Source organism: Rhipicephalus microplus, chromosome X (assembly GCF_043290135.1).
Source record: "Rhipicephalus microplus isolate Deutch F79 chromosome X, USDA_Rmic, whole genome shotgun sequence".
In the NCBI taxonomy this organism is placed as follows: Eukaryota; Metazoa; Arthropoda; class Arachnida; order Ixodida; family Ixodidae; genus Rhipicephalus; species Rhipicephalus microplus.
In genome coordinates this window covers 359,067,656-359,091,220 of record NC_134710.1, presented here as the reverse complement: position 1 = coordinate 359,091,220, position 23,565 = coordinate 359,067,656, and the positions used below count along the sequence as shown (strand labels likewise).

General features: G+C 43.7%; 1 protein-coding gene across 2 annotated transcripts in view; it reads right to left on the bottom strand.

Moving 5' to 3' along the window:
* Window positions 1-23,565, bottom strand: part of LOC119161976 (nose resistant to fluoxetine protein 6) — a 208,628-nt gene that overhangs the window by 138,155 nt on the left and 46,908 nt on the right. For both annotated transcript variants that reach the window (XR_012887477.1, XM_075879869.1), the window contains exons 6-7: window positions 21,361-21,455; window positions 13,751-13,930 (exon numbers count right to left, since the gene is read on the bottom strand). Coding sequence is in view for 1 of the 2 variants with exons in the window: in XM_075879869.1 (XP_075735984.1) it covers window positions 13,751-13,930; window positions 21,361-21,455 (275 nt within the window). In the remaining variant the exon portion in view is untranslated. The remainder of the gene's footprint in view (window positions 1-13,750; window positions 13,931-21,360; window positions 21,456-23,565) is intronic.

The following is a 23,565-nucleotide window of genomic DNA, read 5'->3' as shown; positions in this document are numbered from 1 at the left end:
GTATGCAAGCTTGTTATGTACAAGTATTGTGACTAATGACCTATAGAACGACTGCTAAAACTGGTGTCTATAGGTCTCTGTGTGCGTGGGAACGGAGGCATTTAACAATATTTCTTGCCAACGGGACACTAAAAATGTACTTTGTAAACGTAATCCACTTTCCATTTTGCCAAGAATGCATCATTAATGTAACAGTGGTAAAGAGCTCATTCTGCAAAAATTCCGGTGTAGGCATCGGTGGCTCTCTGTGAAAAATCGTCTTGTCAATGATCGAAAATTGAGAGAATGCAAATAAAACAAATATTATAAATTTTCGGATAAGAGTGATGATCGAAATCATGCAGGCAATTTGCATGGCATGCATGCAAGTGCTCTACAACACAGCTATGCATCTGCTTGGAAATAAAGCATTAATAACTTCCTCTTGTTGTAAATGCAAGGAAAATAACTGTCATGCTTAACAAATACATGTATTCTGGATACAGGTTTCACAACACAACATTTAATATCGCAGCTATATTGCATGATACAAGCGTGCATTGTCATCAAGCATCACAACACGTTATTACCAACTTGACTTCGCGGTCTAAAGACAGCCAACCATTACAAAAAGCACACTGGTTACTGCACGTATTCCCTCACGACTGCGTAGTGGGTGCATAAAGTTCTAAAACATTTTACACACATTATATTGCGAAGCACGTTCTGCTGGGCGAGTTGGTACTTCATCTTAACTTAGTTGCGCGAAAAAATTTGAAGTGTGAAAGGAAGACACCTGGACACAGCGCACACTAACAACTGAAACTTCATTGGAGAAAAGAGACATATGTATGCGGTTACGACAACACGTGAGGTGGAAAAAAATGATTAGATGAGCAGACATCTGATCATTTTCTTTCACAGTGTGAACATCGTGTGATGGACGGCACTGCGCTGTCATGTGGGAAGTATTATTTAGAATTTATTTATGTAATTGTAGATCACAAAGCTTCTTTAAAGGAATTAACAACCATTCTCTAACCAATCATCATATTGTTGAGAGTGTGGCTGCGCGCCCTTGTTTGGAATACGGTAGTTAAAGCTAGATTTAGTGACACGGTATAGCGCGGGAAATCGGAGAGGCGTATTTCATAAACAAAGCTGGGGATTCATGGGTTACGTAACTCTCACTTATGTTGCTTGCTACTGAGGTAGCTTTCCTGGAAGCGCATCATTTATACAATCTGTCTGCTCATCTAATCCTTTTCTTTCACCGCACGTGTTCTTGTAACCGCATATATACGTATGTCTGTTTTCTCCAACAATGTTTCAGTTGTCAGTGTGTGCTGCATCTAGGTGTGTTCCTTTTGTACTTTAATCTTTTCGCGCAACTTAGTAATTACATAATATTTCTTGTTCTTTAAACTGTGTTACCCGTTTTTTACACGAAATGCAATCATGTGCGAAACCTTCATTGAGACACTTTCAACCTTCTCAATTACGCAGTACTATTCCACAATTAAATTTGTTCAAGTAGCATCATGCAATAAAGAGTACACACTAAGTGATTGAATTACACACAAGAAACATGATCGATACTGCTATCACGTTCAACTGTGAAAAACGGAGCTTAACGGTCCCCCAGTTTTTTCACACAGTAGCAAGTTCTAATGCATCATACCATTTTATTTGTCGGCTTGCGTAAAAATATCTACAGTGCTCACGGATTAAAACGTGACATCACATTATTTTGTGTAACTATGTATGCGGGTATGCGCAGTTCCTCAAGATAACCACACGATGTTGCGACATCAGTAACGATAATGTCGCCTGTGATGTACGCATTCCAGTCAAATTTACACTTATATCACCCTGATTGTAGATGGCGGAAACGAAATTACGGGCTATTCTCAAGTTTTTCCATTTGGATCCGTGACATTGCACCCTGTTTTGAAGAATCAAACTAGCAACAAAATTTTAACTGCGTGTCCTTATCAAAACACACGTAAATATAAAAACAAGTGGAACGTAGACGAAGAAAGATCAATTGAAACGCAAGACAAATTCAAACGTGGGCTCATAAATCTCATGACACCCTTGGAGTTGGAGATATGCAACTCTTTTTCATTTGTAATTGCGCAAGTTGTAATTTATCCTTGGTTTTTCCTCAAGCGTTAAAATGAGAAAAATACAACACAAGTATATTTACATCAATATACACAAAACCAACATTTTCCTGACGTAGATTTTTTGATTAAATAGAGCACTGTCTGGATCAAGTGAAAAAAAAAGAAAGTGTTGTCATATCGCTTAAACAAAACAGCCTAATGACGTAACCACGATTAGCATAAAGTTATTTACTCAGCAAGCATGCAATGTGGTATGTTTTCGAGTTATCATAATATTTATGAACAACGTGCGAAGGTAATGAAAATAATGAACTTACCTTAACATTTAACCGAGACTTGTCTTTAAAGGAGCCTGTTAATCCTGATAACCTATTCACACCTTAAAGCCACCACGTCCATTCGTACTGCTTTAGAAAGAAGTTTTGAAGGAACGCTTGCCCGCAAGCTTGGGTATCCATTTTCTTCTCGCACGAAAAGTTGACGATCGCCAATCCAGCAGCGTACACGCACACGCACACAAAAACACTTCCACGTCCGTCCACAATTTCGCCACGTACAGCGAAGTAGATTCCTGAGAGCTGCGCGATTATCTTGTGGAAATTGGAGCAGTAGTTGAACACGAAATAAAAGCAAAAGGAATGAAAATTAACAAACTCGATCAGCACAGCACCCATGACTCCGGCGAGCAAAAAAAAAAAAACAACAATGACGCGGACGGATACAGTGCACGCAGGCTTGACAATGAATATTGCAATGGACGCTACATTACTCCTTGAGATCAATGATTTACGCACTTTTCACTAGAACTAAATTTTCCTGAGCTTATTGGCGAACGACGTTTCATTTTTTAACTATGATTGACGCAATGTTATTACCATACGACTGAATGTTTGTGCAAACTATTTTCTTCGTCGTTACTTGAAATGGGCCGCGGCACTCTCTTTCCTGCTCTGTCCACAGACTGGTGTAAGCCACGGCAGGGCTTCACGGTGCCTACGTGCGCTCCTTCGAACAACTTTCTCCGAATTGTCCACCCATCCGATGGGCGCCCTTTTTTGTATTTTTTTTACTGTGCGCACCCCTTGCAACCTAGCAGTCAGGCGAGTTTTTTCGTACAATGGACTTCAACTTCCTTCCGCGGGCCCAGAAAGCTGCACGTGCACGTCCTTTGAGACAGGCATTCCGCGGAGCTGAAATCGCTGCTTCGTGTACGCTGGCTACGGAGACGCGTTTCAGCCGAATTATCATCTTATTTCGCAAGCATTTATAATGATAATAATAATATTCAATCAACCAATAATCAATCAATCATTTTTTAACCTACCCAAGAACAACCATAGGGTCTTTCATGCTGGCGCGCGCGAAAAGAAAACAAAAACAAACAATACATTACAGACTGTCCACAGAAATGCAAATCAATAAAAAGAGCAAAGACGAGCAGTCGAAAAGAAATCAACGCACAATGAAAACAACAAATAAAAGAGTAGATATTCATGGAATGGGACTGAAAAATAATGTAGAATATACATAACCGTGCCGAAGGCTTCCTGAAAGACGGAAAAGGGAAGAATCTGTGCATGTGCAAAGCTACGTTAGGACAGGGCAGCCCTCACTGACAAAAAGAAAATGACTGTAGACTATGAAAAACATAACGAATTAAGAAAGTTGACGTTAGATAGACTCAGTATTCTGCAAAGGATAGAGTGTTGAAAGAAGCTGGCAGGTACATGCAACGGTCGATTCTCTCTCGATAACTTACGCGCAGTTTCAAAATTATTACAACCGAGAAGGGCAGAATATCTCACCCTGAACTAGCTTGTAAAGAAATAACAGCTCAGCGCGATTTTGCCGGCCGTTAACTGATGGCAAATATAATATTCTAGCAGTGTTGAAAGGATTCTAGTGAAACAATGAGGGTAAATGCTTATGAAATTTTTCTGGACTCACTCAGTGGCGCTACTGCTGGATATAGCAGGGCCATTCCAAATCAAATATGCATATGTACTCAAATTGACGACGACATATCGCGGTGTACAATTTGTAGAAGGCTGTAGGAGAACCGGATTCTCGCGAGATGTTGAGCCAACAGGAAGAGAATGAAGGCCTCGCATGGCAGCACATTTAATGCAAGTAGAAAAAATTCAGCATGCTATCAAAAAGAACACCAAGATAACTGATCTCATAAAACTTACATAAGGACACAGTATGACAGCATATGAATTCGCTGTTGGACGTTTTGCGAAATACAACAACAACAACAACATTAATAATAATCAGTCAGTCAGTCAAGAACTTTAATATATGGTCCTGAGGAGTTTAAGCCACCAGGGTGCCCACGTGGGACATCCTAGCAGCCGCTACCGTAGGCGACGCCCGAGTCGGGGCGGGAACGTGGTGGCGTTCCGCCAGTTCTTGGGCCCTCTGGACTGCCTTAAGTTGGTTTCGGAGATTGGGGCTCCTGAGTGCCTCCTCCCAGTCGGACTCACTGGTGAGAGGTCCCTGAGGTAACGCGGGACATTGCCAGAGCATGTGCGCGAGTGAACAGTACACTTCTGTGCAATCTGGGCACTGTGAATTTATGTCTGAGTTATAATGGCTGAGTCGGCCCCGTGATGGGTACGATCTCGTTTGTAACATTCTAAAGGCTACTTCTTGCGCGCGTTCTAATTTTGAATGGGGTAAAGGGTATCGGCTTCTGTTGTGTCGGTAGTGGGAGGTAATTTCATGGAAGGTGAGTAGTGGGTCATTAAACTGCACGTCTGGGCCCAGCTCTTCGGTGGCTGATTGATCGTCACGGCGGGTCAGTTCTCGTGCTCGATCATGAGCCATTTCGTTGAGGTTGGGTTGTTGTGGGTGAACGTCTTTGCCCATGTGGGCAGGGAACCAAGAGAGGTAGTGCGAGCCCGTATATTTCCGTGTTTGTAAAATGCGGGCTGCTTCTGGAGCGATGTTGCCGGTTTCGTAAGCCCGAATGGCGGCGCGAGAGTCTGTGAAGACATTAGTGAGTGAGGGGTCGGTCATCGCTAAAGCTATAGCAACTTGTTCGGCTATGGCGCTTGTTGATAGCCTAACCGAGGCGGCTGAGCGTAGGGCTCCGTCGCCATCTACTACCGCGAGTGCGAAAGAGGAGGAGTTACCGTATTGCGCTGCGTCGACGAATGCGGTAGAGTTGCGATTCGCGGCGGTACGGTTTAGGATCGCGCGAGCGCGGGCCAGCCGTCTGCCTTCGTTGTGTTGTGGGTGGACATTTCGCGGAAATGGGGTTACCATGTAAGTAGCTCGGACAACTCTGGGGAGGGTTACTGCGCGTTCAAGGCAGGGGTGTGGGGACATGCCGGCCTCGCTTAGAAGTCGGCGGCCTGCCTTGGAGGAGGAGAGGCGGATCACTTGGGCCGTGGTCTGGGCCTCGATCACTTCATCGATGCCGTTGTGCATGCCTAGTTGGTCGAGACGGGAAGTGCTCGTGTTTTGAGGCAAACCAAGGACTTGTTTAATGCTTTTGCGCATGAGTGTGTTTAGTTTCGTCTTTTCTACCTTCGTCCAGTTGTGGGCAGAGGCGACGTAATTGATGTGACTCATTAGGAACGCGTGGTATATGCGCAGAAGGTTGGCCTCTCCAAGGCCTCGTCTACGACCCGAGACTCGTTGAATGAGTCGGAGCATGTTCTCTGTTTTTGCTGTGATATGTTTAATTGTTCTTGCATGACAGCCAGTGGCCTCGACGAGGAGGCCGAGAATGCGTATGGAGTCCACTCGGGGTATTCGCTGCCCATCTTTGGCGTGTAGCGCTATGGGTAGATCACCTAAGGGTGTTAAGTTACGAACGCCTTGGCGAGATTGCCGGTACAGTAGCAACTCTGATTTTGTGGGCGACAAACGAAGTCCAGTGTTTTTTAAGTAGGCTTCTGTGGTATCGAGAGCAGTTTGAAGGGCTTGCTCCAACTCCGCCAATGAGCCTCCTGGGCACCAGATGGTGATGTCATCTGCGTATATAGCATGGTTTATGTTTGGGATGTCGCGGAGTTTGTCAGATAGTCCCTTCATTACTATGTTAAAAAGGAGTGGAGAAATGACTGCCCCTTGTGGTGTCCCGTTGGAACCTAATGTGTAAGTATCGGATGTAAGTTGCGATAAATGCAGCTGAGCTGTTCGATTTTGCAGAAAAGAACGAATGTACGCCTGGAATCTTTTACCGAGACCAAGGCTGGCAATGGATTCCAGTATAAAGCGGTGTGAGACGCTGTCGAATGCTTTAGTGAGGTCTAGGGCGAGAATGCCACGAACATCTCTCGTTTTTGAGTCGAAGATCTGTTTCTTTAGTAATAGCATGACGTCTTGTGTTGAAAGGTGCGGACGGAACCCGACCATGTTGAACGGAAAGAGTTCGTGATCCTCTATGTAGCGCGATACACGATTTAGGATGACATGTTCAGCTGCTTTTCCTATGCATGAGGTTAGGGAAATCGGGCGTAGATTGTCGAAGTTGAGTGGTTTACCTGGCTTTGAGAGAAGGATTACCGTGGCCGTGCGCCATTGTTCAGGTACCTGGCCAGTTTCCCACATGTAATTAATGTCTTTTGTGAGTAGTGTGATGGCTTGGTCGTCTAAATTTCGCAACAGGCGGTTGGTTACCTTGTCAGGACCGGGGGCTGATCTGCTGTTGAGGTTGTGTAATGCCTCCCGAATTTCTGACTCCGTGAAGGGTTCGTCGAGTTCGGGTATCGTTTCGCATTCTATTTCTGGGTAGTCGGTGGGTTGTGCTGTGTTTAAGGGGAGGTGACGTTTGGAGATTTCTTCAAGAAAGGATGAGTTTGTTCCTCCCATCTTTTTGTGCGAGTGTAGGAGCCGGTCTATGGCATGACTCTGGTTGTTTTTTGTTTCGCAGTCGTCCAGCATGTATTTTAGGAGGTTCCATTTACCCCCAGTTCGCATGCGGCCGTCGACCGCCGAGCAGAGTTCATGCCATTGGAGTCGTGTGAGCTCCGTGCAATATTTGGCAATGTCTTGGTTCAGTATTGATAGACGTTTTCGTAAGCGTCTGTTTAGTCGTTGTGTTTTCCAGCGCGCGAGTATTGACGCTTTTGCCTCGAGCAAATGTGCGAGGTGTGGGTCCATTCTCGGGACCTCGAGTTCTGTTTGTATTGTTTTCGTTGTTTTGGCTATGTCTTCCTGAAGTGAGGTGAGTAGTTCGATGAATGTGTTGTATTCCTTTGTGTTGTTTTTGCGGAGGGTGCGGAAGGCATCCCAGTCCGTCAGCGTGAATGTACGGGGTGGGGCTGATGCGTTGGGTAGTTCGGTTCGTATGATGAAGTGATCGCTGCCCAGATTTTCCTGCGTATTGGTCCAGGTGTGGCCTGTGACGTTACGGGTAAATACCAAGTCCGGCGTAGTGTCGCGTTGTACCGATGTTCCAAGTCTCGTAGGGAATCGGTGATCTGTGATGAGTGTGAGGGACAAGTCGTCAATTGCTCGCGTGAGGTTAGTGCCTTTAGCCGTTGCCTGGGGGTAACCCCATGACGGGTGGGGGGCATTGAAGTCGCCTGCTATAACAAGCGGAGAGTTTCGCGCGAGCGTTGTGGCTTTAGTTAAGAGCGCGTGGAAGGACTGTCTGTAGTCTGACGGGGAGCTGTAAACGTTAAGGATAAAAACGCTTTGTTTTAAAAAACGGTTTGGTACGAGTTCGACGAGTATCGCTTCCAGGCGGCTGCGGGTGGGTAATACCTCATGTACTATGTGAGCAAATTTCTTGCTAATCAGCGTGGCTATACCTCTCTTGGTATCCCCTCGTTGTGAGATGGGGTGGTAACCCGATAATGTGAGAGTATCACAAAGGGTCTCCTGCAGTAATATTACATGAGGCTTCTTGGGTTGCGCTTTAATGTACTGCAGCAGTGGGGTTTTACGGGTCGCGAAGCTAGCGCAATTCCACTGCCAAATTTCTAACGTGTTTTGGGTTGTGGAAGCCATGATGATTACATTGAATTTGGTGGCCCAGGCAGATTTGCCGTAGGATCCACAGAAACTACTGTTCTGGCTTTGGTTTTAGCTTTTATGGTGGCTTTTTGCTCTAGTGCTTCCACCCGGCGTGACAGCGTGTCGATGTTATCGTGGTTTTCTCGCGTGAGACGTAAGATTTCGTTTAGAGTGTCTTCTGGTGAGTCGCTGTCATTCGTGTCCGCTTCGCGGAGTGGTGGGGCTCTGCGTTTAGGTTTGCTAACATCTACAGTGGATGAGGGGGGATCTTTAGGAGGGGGGATCTTTATTATTAATAATAATAATAATAATAATAATAATAATAATAATAATAATAATAATAATAATAATAATACACTCATATCATTCTGACATGTCGGAAAATATCTAGCCACATTGAATGAAATGCCACTGTCCGGGTGCCCATGAATCTCTATACGCGAGTGTACACTTGTCAGTTTGGTGGGTATGTACCGGCATACATATCTTATAAGTGCACTACCGTGTTGGTGTTGAAAGGATATGTTCGCAAGCAGTTTGAATCGTTACGCGCCTGCACAGCAAGGGGCTGTTTACATAATGTAGAGTTTGGCTTAGGTATCACGCCAGCCCGAAAAAAATGTGTCATACTAATTGTATTCACAAGGCAATGTTTAGGCTAATCATGATGGCACGTGCGTTTTAGTGACCTCGACCAAGTAATGACACACCGACGCAAAATAGAAGTTTTGTGAATTCGGCAGCCTACGTTAAATGTTGCTATAAAGCTTCAGCATTTCATTACATTGTCCATTAAATATGTATCACATGTGAGTCAGCTGCACCTTTTTTAACGTACATGTCTATGACGTGAGATTTATTTGACGCTTGCAAACATTACACTAAATTAATTGTTCACTTGTGCAATCATAAAATTTTTGATAAATTTAATATTTGCACAGCCAGGAACATTATGTAGCCAAAGGAAACGCAAGATATATTTTTCCAATAAATTAGTACAACTTCCATCTTGAATGTAATCATAATGGTGCCTGGAAGTTTCATTCACGTAAGTTCTTTTTGTTTTTGAAAATACTCCCTTAAACATTGCACTGCGCATGCAATTATAGTAAATGGCTGCTGAAAGCAATCGCAGATGAGGGGTCAACAGGATTAATAGAAATCTTGTTATATGAAGGGAGCATATAGCCATCAAAACTTTCAAATAATCAGGAATTTTGTCCACCGATGTGGAAGCTAAAAGTGCATTGAAATTACTATTTCTTGCTGCCACTTTAAACAATGCATTAATGTGAACAATACAAGTTGCATGCATTTTGTCTTTACACAATACTATATAGGATTGCTCTATAATAATAGCGAGGTTCGGAAGCTTCAATACGTTTTGTGACTTGACACGATTCCATCCTCGTAAAACATGTCTGCTCTTGTATACATTATTTACGTCGTATTAATTGCAACTTATTGTTTCAAACGTAAATGCCATGAAAAATGTACGAGTTAAATTACACGAATGCATGCATATATGCATTCAACTGAGTTGCAACTATCACGTACACAAAGCTGACCTGAAATTTCGGTTTTTTTGCACGGCAGAAACAACATATATATTTAATACTCCTATTGTTATGAAAAATAAGCAGGTCAGCTTTGTGTACAAATTGTTATATATTACAATTCGCATAAAAGTGTGATCACGGTGCTAAATATATACGTGGTTCATCCCAAATAAGAGAGCACTTTTACATATAAGGATCCACTTGATATGTTATATATGGTGTGGCCGTGCCTTATTTGGCCGGATTTGACTCCTTATATGGGCCAACCACGTCATATATGGCCGTATATAACCCCATACATAAACCGACTCCGCCAGATATACAACCATATATGCTTATATGTGGCCACATATGCTGCCATATATGCCTATATATGGCCACATATGCTGCCATATATGCTTATATATGGCCAGATATAACTTATATATGGGCCATGTATGGAGTTTCCGTAAGGGTAGCCACGGCGGCGACGCGCCATCAACTACTGGTTACATGAGTTTCTATGAAAGTTACGCTACCAGTTTACATATATCTCGACCAAACCTTGAACGTATACTGGTTCAGTTTAGGATTTTATGCCTAACTAGTAATTCGGAAAGCTTCAATTGGGAGTTTTCGAATAGGGACGCCAGATGTATCGGGCACCTCTGCATATGCCCGCTTTTGGTCAAGCAGGAGCGAATAGTTTTCGAATAGTGTCTGCAGTGCTTTGGGCACTGCGCCTGTTCTAGGCCTCCCTAGTCTTGGCCGACAGCAGTCACTTCAGCGGGTGCCGTCACGTTTGTCAGACGGAAAGCTTTTGAGGCAGGCTTTGGGGCTCTCGCTAAATTCGACAAAACGGCGTCCAGAACGAAAAACCCAAACGCCATTTGCGCCCCGCGCATTCACACTGGCCTCCAACGCTATTTTTTAGGGCTTCAAGATGATTACGGCCCCTCCTCAAAAACCCTCTATTATCGCTAACTGCAATTGTGCTGCAGTGCTAGCAAAACAGCCTTGAAAGCCAGCAATTCGCTTCCCTATGTAGCAGGTTGTCCATTATTATTTTCTGCTGTTTGAGTTTATTGCAATAAATACGTTATCATAGTTCGCAACACTCATTGGATTATCACAATATATGTCCTATTGCATCGATAGGTAGGTATTCTATTTTGCAAAACCAAAAGATCATGCAACTCTTTTAATGTTGTTAGTTTGAGTTAGTTGGTATTCGTTGTTGTCGTTTCTGTCGTTGTCCTCTAATGGTGGCCCACACCCAATGCAGGGGATTGACCGAGTGGTGGGTGAATTTTTTCACGACGTTCAACTGCGTGTCATTTCTAGATGTTACAGATGATTATTATATTGATATAAACAACGAAATATGACTAATGAAATAATCAAAGCAAGACATTCTTATATTTTCAATATACATGTTTTTACAAAATACCGGTTCGGTTTAGTTTACCTACAAATTTCGTGATAAACTAAATACGATGACTACTGTTGGCTACCTTTAGCTTGAGTTCTGGCTACTTTTCAAGTATACCCAACGGCAACCCTGGTTATATTGTCACGGAGTCGTGGCGTGGCCGAAGACAGGATACTTTGTGTTGGGACTTAACAGTTTATTTGGGCGAACCTGTGCCCGGCAAACGGAAAGTCCGATTACAGTAGCAGTCTTGCACAGATAGCAGTGAACGGAGCGTCGGCCGCCGATCAACTACTCACAAGCGGCGAAGTGCGTCGGCATTTATACTCTTGCCATCGAATTTTCTATAGCGTTGTCGCTGGCGGTGGCGTAGGTTCAAGAATAATCTGTACAGTTCGCAGAGTGGTCGTGATCTTATCGAAATGATCTACTAAAGCCCGGAAGCTTCTCGAAAACTGCACGCGCGTTTTGCGCTGAGAATTGTGTAGTGTTTTGGGGTGATAACAAAACTTGAGAAATGGAACGTGCCCATATCGTTAAAGCAGAAAAGAAAAAAACAATTTGTCGCGTCCTGCTAAATGGTTGCGATGACAAACAGAACACTTTTTTTTCTTGGGTACATTACCATACATGCAAGTGAACCTACGAATCATCTTGAGCAGTCGCACACAATCGTAACAATAGGAGTGTGACAAAGCCTGGCATCTTTAAAAGGTTACATTGAGGCATGGCAAGAACGGTGCATGAGTTGGATGGTTTGAACTGTATTTTACTGTGCGCAATGCTGGTCGTTCACGCCGTTTCACCACTGCGGTTGTCCTTATTGAAACTTGTTGTTGGGCTAGTTGGTAACCCATCATACTGTAACTAAAGTTAGCGCAACTGGGAAGTCTCATAAACATCAACACATTCACACATTCTTCTACACGAGAAGCACGCACCACACGCACCGCTCACTACCAACTGTTCATTGCGCCTAACTGACCCTCTTATGCGCGCGCAGGAAAATGCCCAAAAGCAATGTTCAACAATGGTACACATATGCAAAGCATTCACCAAGCGATGCAAGAACCGTTTCCACCCAACAGACTAACAAATGAAAGAAACTTAAAAAATGAAATACAAGACAGACAAGCCAGCCAGAAGTACTAGATTCTTGCCTCGCAATAAGATATTTCCTGTTGATATCAAACCACAGGCGGCTCGCTTACACAGCGATCGTTTTTTTTTTTTCAATAAAGTAAGCTTCCAAAGGCAGACGTGCAGAATCCTCCGAGAACCGGCTTATCTTATCTGTAAACCATTGTTCACAACCACATGTGCAAGCACGTGCCGCAAGATGCGCATAGTAATCCTAATTTTTTTCTTTGCATTTTGCAGCATGCTCCCTAAGCCGGTAATTTAGATATCTCTCGGTTTGCCCGGTGTACACTTTTCCGCACGATAGCGCATGGAGTATCCAACCCACGCGGAGCACTTCACGAAGGCCTTCTCGTGTTTCCTCTGGAAGCCGCGTTTCTTGCCACTGAAAATGCGCGGAAATAACTTGGCGAGCTTCAGTGATGCCGAAAAGAACAGCGGAACACCGTGCCTTGCAGCGACGTTCTTAAGGTTGTGGGAGAACGTATGTAAAAATGGCACAGCTTGAGGCTTGAGACCCGATGAATCTCAGGCAGTTCCGTCTTTTTGGGTTCCACGTTTCAACTTCTGGATTAGTGACTCGGTGACCGTGTTCGTGCATGTGGGAGGTAGTGAGTGGCCAGATACTGCACCAGGGTGGCCAATCCTTCTTTGGTGAGGGAGTGCGTTCACGGCGGTGGTCACCGGTGAGGCCGCACCCCAGACCTCTAATTGCAATTCTATCATCACGCGGAGTGTTTTAATTCTCTTGTAAACTGCGAGGCACCGGGATTTCAACAATGGAACTCTTGCACGCGAGGCTGATACTCTAACCACTACACCATCGCTGCTGCTACCGACTAAGGGAAGCCCACCATGCGTACATGAGAAGGTCCGTTAGACGCAATAAACAGTTGGCAGTGAGTGCTGTGTGTGGTGCGTGATTCTCGCGTGGAAGAATGTGTGAATGCGTGAGTGTTTGTGAGACTTCCAAGGTGTGCTACTTTTACTTACATTATGATTGCTACCTTTGCATCCTCCCCCCCCCTTTTTTTTTCCTTTTTGGGGCGCTATAGTTTGGCTTCTGCGCCAAATGATTCGGTGTATGAGTTACTAATACTTTGTTTGTGTTGGTATTTTAAAGAACACAAAAAATAAGGTGACACGTACACTTGGTATTCTTGTCATACCTGGCAGTCGTTAATACAGAGGTGAACAGACTTGTCTAGAACGCTGAAAATTTGCAGTTTCCAGCACGCTTCAATGCCGTGCATACCAATAAGAAGCAGGTTAATATATACCAAGCTTGAACATTCATCTTAAGGAGTAATAAATGCTATAATTTTGCCAATTTTATACCAGTTGTAATCGCCAAATTCATGAGTGTAACTAAAAGCGTGTCCTTTCAGTGTTCTAAACAAGTGTGTTGACTTCTGTACGACAGTCTTGCTAAGAGCACGCATATGTATGCATGTGTTCACACATCTGCGCACGAACTGCAATCTTGCAACACCCTGATTGATTTCGCTTATATCAGCGTGTAATGGAATCAACCAAGAATATATTTTAAACTCACTCACCCCATACATCTGAAGGCGCACCATAGCAGTGTCCAACTACAATCCAAACGATGCTGAAAAAGCGGATGCCGTGTAGAAATCGCAGCCTATAGGCGTCGGAGCCCTTCTCCTTGGTTACATGAAGCATCATGCTCGTATTCGACGCCATCGAAAACAGAGTCAAAAGAGACAGAAGTGTATCTGAAAGTGGGAGCGGGGAAACGAAACTCAATCCACATTCCACAGCATGATCATCATGAAAGAACGAAGGAAACAGCCAGCTTATGTGTTGCAGTCTTGTTTAACTTACTAAGGAATTTTCAACTGTGAGTCACGTAATCGCGCATGAATTCAACTTGGCATTTTAAGTGCACGTTCTTTACAGCGCTATTTCAATCAAGGTTTGTTCCAATGAGCTCACTTCATCTTTCTCCTAAGAAAAAAAAAACAGCACTGTGGTATTCTTGCCACCAGCATAACTGATTAGAAATATCGAGCGCAGTTTTCTGAAAAACAGTGTTTGTAATTGTTTATTTAAATTAAAACGTAAACTTTGGACGCTCACGCTGTATAGAACCCATGTGATTGCCCGAGAATAAAAATTGATGCGTATAGCGCTTGTCTTCGTTCGTAGGAGCACCAGTTCATGCATCAACTCCGTTTACGGAGCGCGCTCCGTTTTGCTCGGCATGCATGTTTCGTGTTCAGCGTGTGCCTGCATGCACTCCAGCAAAGCACGCGATTGCATAGTAAATAGTGCATAATAAAATACATAAGGATACCAGAAGAACTTTGTCCTCGTGTCTGTACTATCACGCATTTGGGATTATTGGTTCATGATTTTCAGCTGAAAATAGCGCTAGAAGACGAGGCGAAGACGGGACATAAACCACAGCGCTGACTAACAATGAAATGTGTTATTCTTTCAGTCCGCGTATAAATACTCGAGCACCATCACAAAGCAACAGAAAAGCAGAAAAAGAACGAAAAAGACGATCAGCCTTTGCAGAGGCAATAAGAATGCTCAGTAGCACAACGAAGTTAACTCCTTCGGAAGGAAGGAAATCGAGGCTGACACATGCTTCGTCATCGTTATACACATATATGATATGCTTCATGCAGAATTGAGACGCACGCGTTCATCACGGTATTTTGAGAGAAAGATATTTAAAAGATGGCTAGCAACCGGAATCATTACAGTCAAGAGACAGTTGACTATGCATCTATAGCTTGTTTATCGACTTTGTTCGCACGCTCGCGAGTGTGGTCAATGGTACACCGCCTCGTTTGACCAACGTTTATGTAGCAACGCACCGGAAGGAGGAGTGTTATAGACAACACTATATCACCACATTCAAGACATTTTTGGTAATGCTTCTTACTCCACCTTTTCGTCTTGACCAGTTCACTTGCTGACACAGGCTAACAACAATCTAACGTCTGCCCTGCTGACCACTTACTTGAAGGGGAACTCCTGTGCATTTTCGACCATACTGAGAGAAGGCCGTTTTCAAATAGTACTGACAGTCCTTCTAAAACTAGGGTGGTTCATTTTAACCAGCCGCTCATCGATAATTTTAGTTAAGCAATGAACGATGAGTCATAACAGAAACCGAAACAGGGAAACAGAAACAAGCCGCCGCCGCAAACTCATTCGTGAGTCGACTCTCACTCGGACTCATTCAGACTCAGATCAAGCCGCACGTTTCAGTCTGAGTGAGTGCGGGTGAATGATATTACTTAGGCTCAAAATATATTGAATGCGAAGCATTTCTTTGCGTACTCGTAAACACTTTTGGCATGCATCTGCGTATCTATCTCTCAACCTAGCCGCTTACATCTGGGTGCTCTCGTGATCACCCCCTTAACTTGGCATGAACCAGAATTAGAACGGGAGGGCAAAATGGCATTAGGAATTTGATGCACTGGTGAACACAAGAATAATGCCAATATCCCGCCGTGTAAGTCGTCAAACACTTTGCACCAAACAGTGGCACGGTATGAGCGAGTGGTGATTGAAACATAGCATCGGCTCAGGAACAACGAGACAACACATGGACAATTCAAACGCGTGAGCGTTAAGAAAAACCTGACATCGGTAGTGTTGACCTGACGAATGCAAATGGTTATTGTCAGGGTCCCAACAGGAATTAAGCCCAAGCATTCTGCGCGACAATCAAGCATTCTACCACAGATCCAACAGGCCCCGAAACTGCTTTTCAAACAGACACTACTGTTCGTGAAACGTCCTTTGTGGTTGCAGTGCTGGCTATCTAATTTTCTAAAAATTGCATATGTACTCCCATGGTACAGCCATCACGTCGGGTTCACGTCAATTGTAGTTTCCCGCCGTGCGCTGGAGTTGATATATGTATATGTATGTATCCAGGACTATCATCTTCACGAGCACCTGTCGCCCTTCATATCAGGTTATCGCTTCAAGTTCTGCTAATACTCATGTTTCTGTTGGCATCGTTACGCAGATGCAAACAGCATATATATAGACATCTGAAATCTTTCAGCATATCTGTGTGCGAGCAGCATTTATACATATATTTAGCTTCATTTCATTATCTGTCATTCAATGGAAAAATCACAATACGGTTGCCCTCCCGCTCCCTGCTTCGCATAACGTCGAATACCAAGGCACGTGGGATCTGCTGAGTTTTTTCTTGAGTGAGTCTGAGTGAGCTCCGCAAATTCTGCCAACCTATGCATACAACACATCTAAATAGGCTCATTACGCGTTAAATGCGACCAGGAAGTTTTACTGGAATTATTCGAATAAAGAAAGTGGTACAGCTGGCGCGCTATATAGAAACAGCGTAAAATCGTGGCTCATATACATGACCCCAGCAATCTAGTCTTACTAAAATTACAAAAAATAAAAAAGAACGACAAAAGAAATGCAAGTCTTTGTGCAATTGCTCAATTTAAATAGATCGATTGAAGTGATGTTTCGTGTCTTAAGCAAGCGCAATGTTGTACGCAACCACGCGCAAATCGTGCATTCACATCTTTTAAATTAACAGTTTGGCTTTTTGGGTAAGTTGGTACCTGATGAGAAAGTGAAAGGTTCCAGTTGTAAGTCCAGCCTAGTCATGTGCGTTCCTTTATTCTTGTTCTCCCGTATGACACTTCCTATAACCCTTCACTTTCACATCTTGTAGATTTTCAAACAATGATCGCGTTTTCATGCAAGCCAAGTATGCATTTTTATCGCTATTCAGCCTGATTGGGTTAAACACTCTCGACTACAGTTTACCGCCTTCCACAGTTAGCGCAAGAGAGCCAAACGTGACAGAAAGATACCGTAATATTCGGGCTCGATGGTAAATGGTTGCGCTGGTCGTATATTCAGTCATGTCCTACCACCATGCCAAAGTTTCCACGCTTCATTTGCACGCTTAATATTAATAAATGGAAGTACCAGGATCGAAAATTATTTCAAAGTTTCAAAACCCCACCTGGACACCCTGTGTATGTGACGTAAGTGCATACTCTTTTTTCCAAACCCCGCCTGGACAAGGCGGGGTTTTGAAAAAGAGTTTACGTCACATACACAGGGTGACCTGCATTTAAAAATGTGATTCCGAAATTGGCTACCGAGTTTTAAAAATTGGTTTTCTAAAAAAACTAAATGACCAACGGTTGTATAATTTGGCACATATCTCCATGATACCCACGAGAACACGCGTTCAAACTTTTATTGAATACGGTGAATATAGGAAAATCGTCGGAGTTCTCTTTTAAGCTTACGTGCCACCTTATGGATATAAAATATGTTTGCGGTGGGTGTGTCCTTGATTGAACAGCTGTTGAGCAGATAAGATAAGAGGCCTTCTGCGATGCTGGTCAAAAGCATCGTGGTTTGTGTCCTTTCATGGTCTCGTCTGCAAGGCTGCTTTCTACTGGAAATGCATGCAGTGAGCAAGGTTACAATGAGATGCTGTGCTTTAACAGGTAATTATTAGGGATATTTTGAGTGGAATCAAACTTGTTCTCTGCGCTCGCTGGGCCGATAACTCCAATGCAGCCAAAATGAGGTACGCAAGAAGTACGAACGCGTTCGTAACCATGTCTAACAAAATATTCCGGAAAGTTGACAATAGTGTCATGCTTTTAGTAAACTGCAGTAGAGGAATCCCAGTTTGACGCCCCGACGTCAGGGCCTTCAATAGCTTAAAGAGCGAGTGTACATACACATACCACTGAGGGTGGATTCAAGACTGTTGTGGCCGATTAATAGCGAGCATGCTGCTTGTGAAATGAAAAAAAAATCCAAATCATTGAAATTGAGCACCGAATGCCCTCCGATCTAACGTAAGTACTGCGAACAAAGGAACATAGAATCATCAAAATAGTGAAATTGAATTATGAAATAAGCCCTAAAAGAACTACGGCTGTTTTTTTTTTTTTTGCGCAAAGTATCTTCATTTGTATTAGCGAAACTGGGTGCGTACAAGAACCCACCGACGTGCCTTATATACGCTCTTATGATGGTCCGAGATGCTTCAGTGGTAGCTACTATAGCTTTGCGTTTTCCTCAAGGTTGCCGCTGTGAACGAATCATTTTGAAGCGTACCTTCGCTCGAAGAAAATAACCTAACAATTGTCGGTGATAGCATATGACTAAAACCTTATTCGTACACAGTTGCTTATACCGGCGCGTGAAAGAAGCATACTTTTACAAGAAACTCAGAAGCACCACACAAAAGATGACTATCTGTTTCTAGCATTACAACTGCGTAGTGTTCTGGGTAATGTTTTCACTCGCCAACCTTGTTCTCAGCGCTCGCTATGCGCTATGCTTGTAACCTTGATGCAGCCCCCATAAGCCCCGCCGCGGTGGTCTAGTGGCTAAGGTACTCGGCTGCTGACCCGCAGGTCGCGGGTTCAAATCCCGGCTGCGGCGGCTGCATCTCCGATGGAGGCGGAAATGTTGTAGGCCCGTGTACTCAGATTTGGGTGCACGTTAAAGAACCCCAGGTGGTCAAAATTTCCGGAGCCCTCCACTACGGCGTCTCTCATAATCATGTGGTGGTTTTGGGACGTTAAACCTCACAAATCTGCAGCCCCCATAAGGAGCACAAAAAAAGCACGACCACGTCAACATAAGCAATTCAAACGAAAGATGCTGGAAACTTGTTAGTGGCGCGGTGTTTCTAGCGTACTCCGATCAAGGAATGGACTTGACCTCTCAATGAAAAATTTTTGTGATGTATACGAATTGAGCGCGGCGAATGCAACGGGCAACGTGTTACAAGACAGCAGGCGCTACTACGCTGGCTGATCATGTCCGATACAATCACGTGGACCGTCGTGCGAACAGCTACAAATAAGCTCTCAAGAAAAACAGTTCAGTGACTCGTAAACGGGAACTGGGGACCACAGCTGTAGACTTAAAGGCCCCCTAAACCACCGCCGAAAATAAGAAAAATGAGCGCGTTATTTTCTCCCATCATATCCAGTCTTTGTGGCACGATTCGGGGCGCCAGTTGTTTGTTCACGTGACGTCAGGAATAAATAAGCTCTCCATTAGTCGGTATACGAGAGGTATCTTTTTTTTTTTCAATTGTGGCCTACCCTGCTTTGCAATTCAGTTGCATGCCTGCTCTGCCTCGTGTCGCATGGCTATCGTGCGCGCTAAACCAATTTCATTTCGTTTTCTACGTTTGCAAGAGAATATAGCAGCGTTCACCCGAAAAGCGCTGTATCCTAACGCTTAGTTATGACATTCCATATTTTTTTAAAACAATAAGTGTCTAGAGGGAGACAGCGCTTGTAGGATGGGTATAGTGAAGGCGAGAAATAAACTGCTGTCTCACCTTCTTTTTTCGAAACTTTATCGCAATAAAATGCACCTTCCTATTACTAAGAACTTCTAGTCAACTTCTAGATTAGGATAATCACAACAAACTCGACGAACTGTGTTTTGTTTATTTGTTCGTTTTTGACACCTTCAGAAACTGGCTCCAAATGAACGCAGCTCATGTGACGTGTTGTGACATATCAGATAGCAGATAAAGTCTCTTCTTATAACGGGCGAGTATGAAAATACGAAGCTTCTGTTTCGAATTAGCATGGCAGAAAGAGTAATATCGAGGGTTTAAAGACTCAAAACGACGATATGATTATGAAAGACCCTGTAGTGGAGAGCTCAGGAAATTTCGACCATCTGGTGTTCTTTAACCTGATATGACATTGCACAGCATACACGGACCTCCACCATTTCGCCTCCATCAAAATGCGACCGCTTGCCGCCGGGATCGCACGTAGCACTGTCTATAGTTACACTTTCTTTATGTTACCGGACTGCGCTCGGAAATCGTCGATGTCACAAAGTGAAAGGAGACATTATATATATATATATATATATATATATATATATATATATATATATATATATATATATATATATATATATATATATATATATATATATATATATATATATATATGTATATATACAGGCAGGCATGGTGGTTGAGTGGCCGTAGCGTTGCATATAGTCCAGTAGATCCTCCGTGAGCGGTCACAACGTGGTTTATTTCGACGTTTCGGCCTAGAGTCTGGCCTTCATCAGGATTGGCCTTCATCCTGATGAAGGCCAGACTCTAGGCCGAAACGTCGAAATAAACCACGTTGTGACCGCTCACGGAGGATCTACTGGACTATATATATATATATATATATATATATATATATATATATATATATATATATATATATATATATATATATATATATATATATATATATATATATATGTGTGTGTGTGTGTGTGTGTGTGTGTGTGTGTGTGTGTGTGTGCGTGCAGCGTCATCGAAGGCTCGTCCACACCAGTGATGCAACAACAAAACGCTCACTCATATCGGAAGTTAAACACAAATCTACGGAAGAGACAACCGGAACTGATTGATAAATTTGTCGGGTTTAACGTCCCAAAACCACCCTATGATCATGAGAGACGCATGAGAACCGGAAGTGAAAGACCATCGCCAGGAGTTATACCAATGCCTTCTCTATTTATTACAGCTCCAGTTGAGGTGCGACGCCACCCAAAGCTGTAACCACACGGACACGTTAAAGCTTGTTAGGGTGTGGCGTGTAGACGCAGTGCCGCGCCTTTTCCCTATAAATAGAGAGGGTATGCAGCTTCGTGTAGCTGCGCACCGACCAAAAATTGGCTACTATCAGGGCCGTAGGCCGAAACTGTTTTCGCCGAGGTAAGAGGGGGGAGGGAGGGCACCCCTTTGAAATGTTCATTTTGTTTCCTCTGTATGCTACGGCGAAAACGTTTCCGGGGGGTGGGTGACAAGGCCGGTGTTTCAGCACTTGGCTACGCCACTGCCCCATATGATTAGGCGGCCGCGAAGTCTAACCGACGGGAAACGTAGGGAAGTGCTAGAGGTGGGGGGGGGGGGGGGTGAACGGCTGGCATTGATAAAATAGTGGAGGCTCTAGTTAGATGCACTGCGCTCGGAGCAGCTAACAGTAAATTGCAATATTAAAAGGAACGATATTAAAAATATCCCATAATCACACGAACAGAACAGAAAAGAGCAGGAAAGGGCACGCAAATACAATAACTTGTTTTTTTTTTCTATAAGCACAATGCTCGAACTTACTCTGCTTTGTTCTGTGCACATTTTTTCCTGCCGGGCGGCGTACATCCAGAAGCGTCCCAACTGCAATCAACAGTGCCAGAACGCCCAAAAATGATCTGGCAAAAACAAATATAGATAAGGTGGTCAGGCAGTAGTGTGATAGAGCTCCTACTGTAATTTTATACTACGCAAGTGGTTTTCAATAAATTATTGACATCAAATGTCTCATCATATACTAATATAACACAAACAGATAACCTTAATTGATATCAGGTACAATTTCACAAATTATTTTGTCATGTTTCAAGGCTACGTTTGTATTTTTTGCGGATGCAGTGATTACAGCAGTATTGCAGTAAAACACTAGCAGCAGTGTTCCACTCATGCATGCCAATTCCCTGTACTTCTTGTCATATTGAATACGCTATATGTACAGGCGTGAGCATAAGTGTGCATACCATGGGATTGTGTGGCCGAAAGCATTGACGCGCTTTGTAGCAATGAGACGCCTGGTTCGGTGCGCGTCCCGTCATATCACTTGGAATCTCATGTTGCTCTCTCTGACGAGCTAGTTGCCAAAACGACACCTGGGTGTCACTGTCTTTGCTGCATCAAATTTGTGCCTTTTTTTTTTAACGTATACAGGTTGCGACGGTGCTGGTTCTGGCGCAGGGATGGCGTAGGCATTTATGCCTATTGATTCATAACTAAGCGTAGCTAGCCTCGCGAAACCTAGCGAAGTCAAGTACACACGATTGAATCGGGCGGCGGAAACTCTCTATGCCTTCCATGTATTCGCTCTCGGCAGCCGCAGCGCCGCTTTTACTACTAGCGGCTGCCGGGCATCCTATTAGAAATAAATCGCGAACAGAAAACTTCTCTCATGACGTCACTGTTGAGGTCACCAAATAGAGAGAAATGACGAAATATTTAGAGGAGAAGGGTTGCCGCGGAAGCCGTCCTTTCTCACTTTGCATGCAAGCGGAATGCGCTCGTGCTTTCTTTGAGGTCCGCTGGCCGCTTAGGTGACGCGGCCACTCGCGAAATTTTGTTAATCGTTTTGCAAAATTCTTGTTCGTGCGCTCTGAAGGGGTGAAAGTTAAGAAGACTGATTTTTCATTACCACACAACTCGATCGGCACAATAAAATGGACTTCCCTATTGCACGTTTCGTATAAAAAACAGATATACACGTAGTGTGGAAGTGTCAATCTATAAAATCAGCTTTAACTTACAACTGACATACGGTCATAATGAGCATACACTGAATCCAGAATATCCAAACCAATGCGAAAGTTATCAACAATCGCCAGTAGGACACGTCGTATTTGACTCAATAAGTTTCGTTATGACGGCGCAAATAGTTTTCTTACAGAACTTGGGTACTAAACGAGACGGAAGTTCAGAGGCACGGAGAGGTTTGAAGCCATCAGTAGTTTTTCGAGAAAGAACGTCGCTGGAAACAATGTTTCGGCAAGTTGACTTGCCCTTGGGCAACGGCGTTGCCGTGACGAAGAAAAGTTAACTTCTCAAAACGTTGGCCTTCATTCGCTGTAATATTATTTAGAAGCATTTAGTTCGTCACGTGTATTTGAGTGACAGTATTAGAAACAAAACTCACAAATTGTCAAAGAGCGGCTAGAGAATTTCATAGCAGGAAGCAGTCTATAATTTCTTGAAATTATTTGAATGATACACGCCGAGATTAAAAGAAGATAAAATTATCTGGCTGAGCCAACTCAAATTCAACTCTTTCAATAAATGCATTTTCTCAACAGGAGCTTGGCTGCCGTCTTCCCGAATTAAACAAGCGACACCTCATTTTTGTCAGTCCAGTCAGGCTTGCAGAGGACTGGGTTTTCTCATGTACTCATGCAAAATCAATACCTGCTCAAATGCTAGGCCCAAGTACTTATGCTCACCCGTTGCCTTTGGGAAACGCTGAGAAACATTGGCGGAACTAGACACCACTGGGTTACCACACCCTAGAGCCGCGGAAAAGACGTGTTGCCCGATCAATTCACTTTCAATGAATGCGTGGTTTACTTGTTCGGCATAGCTCACTGCGGCTTCCGCATAAACTAACATAAAAATGGCAAGAGTGGTCACTCGGGCCAAAAAGCGGCTCAGCTACGCAGCTTCACTGCAGCCATAAGATGGCAACACATCACTTACTGCTTCAAAGAAACAAGCGTGCTATAGTTATTTACTACACTACCTTTTCTT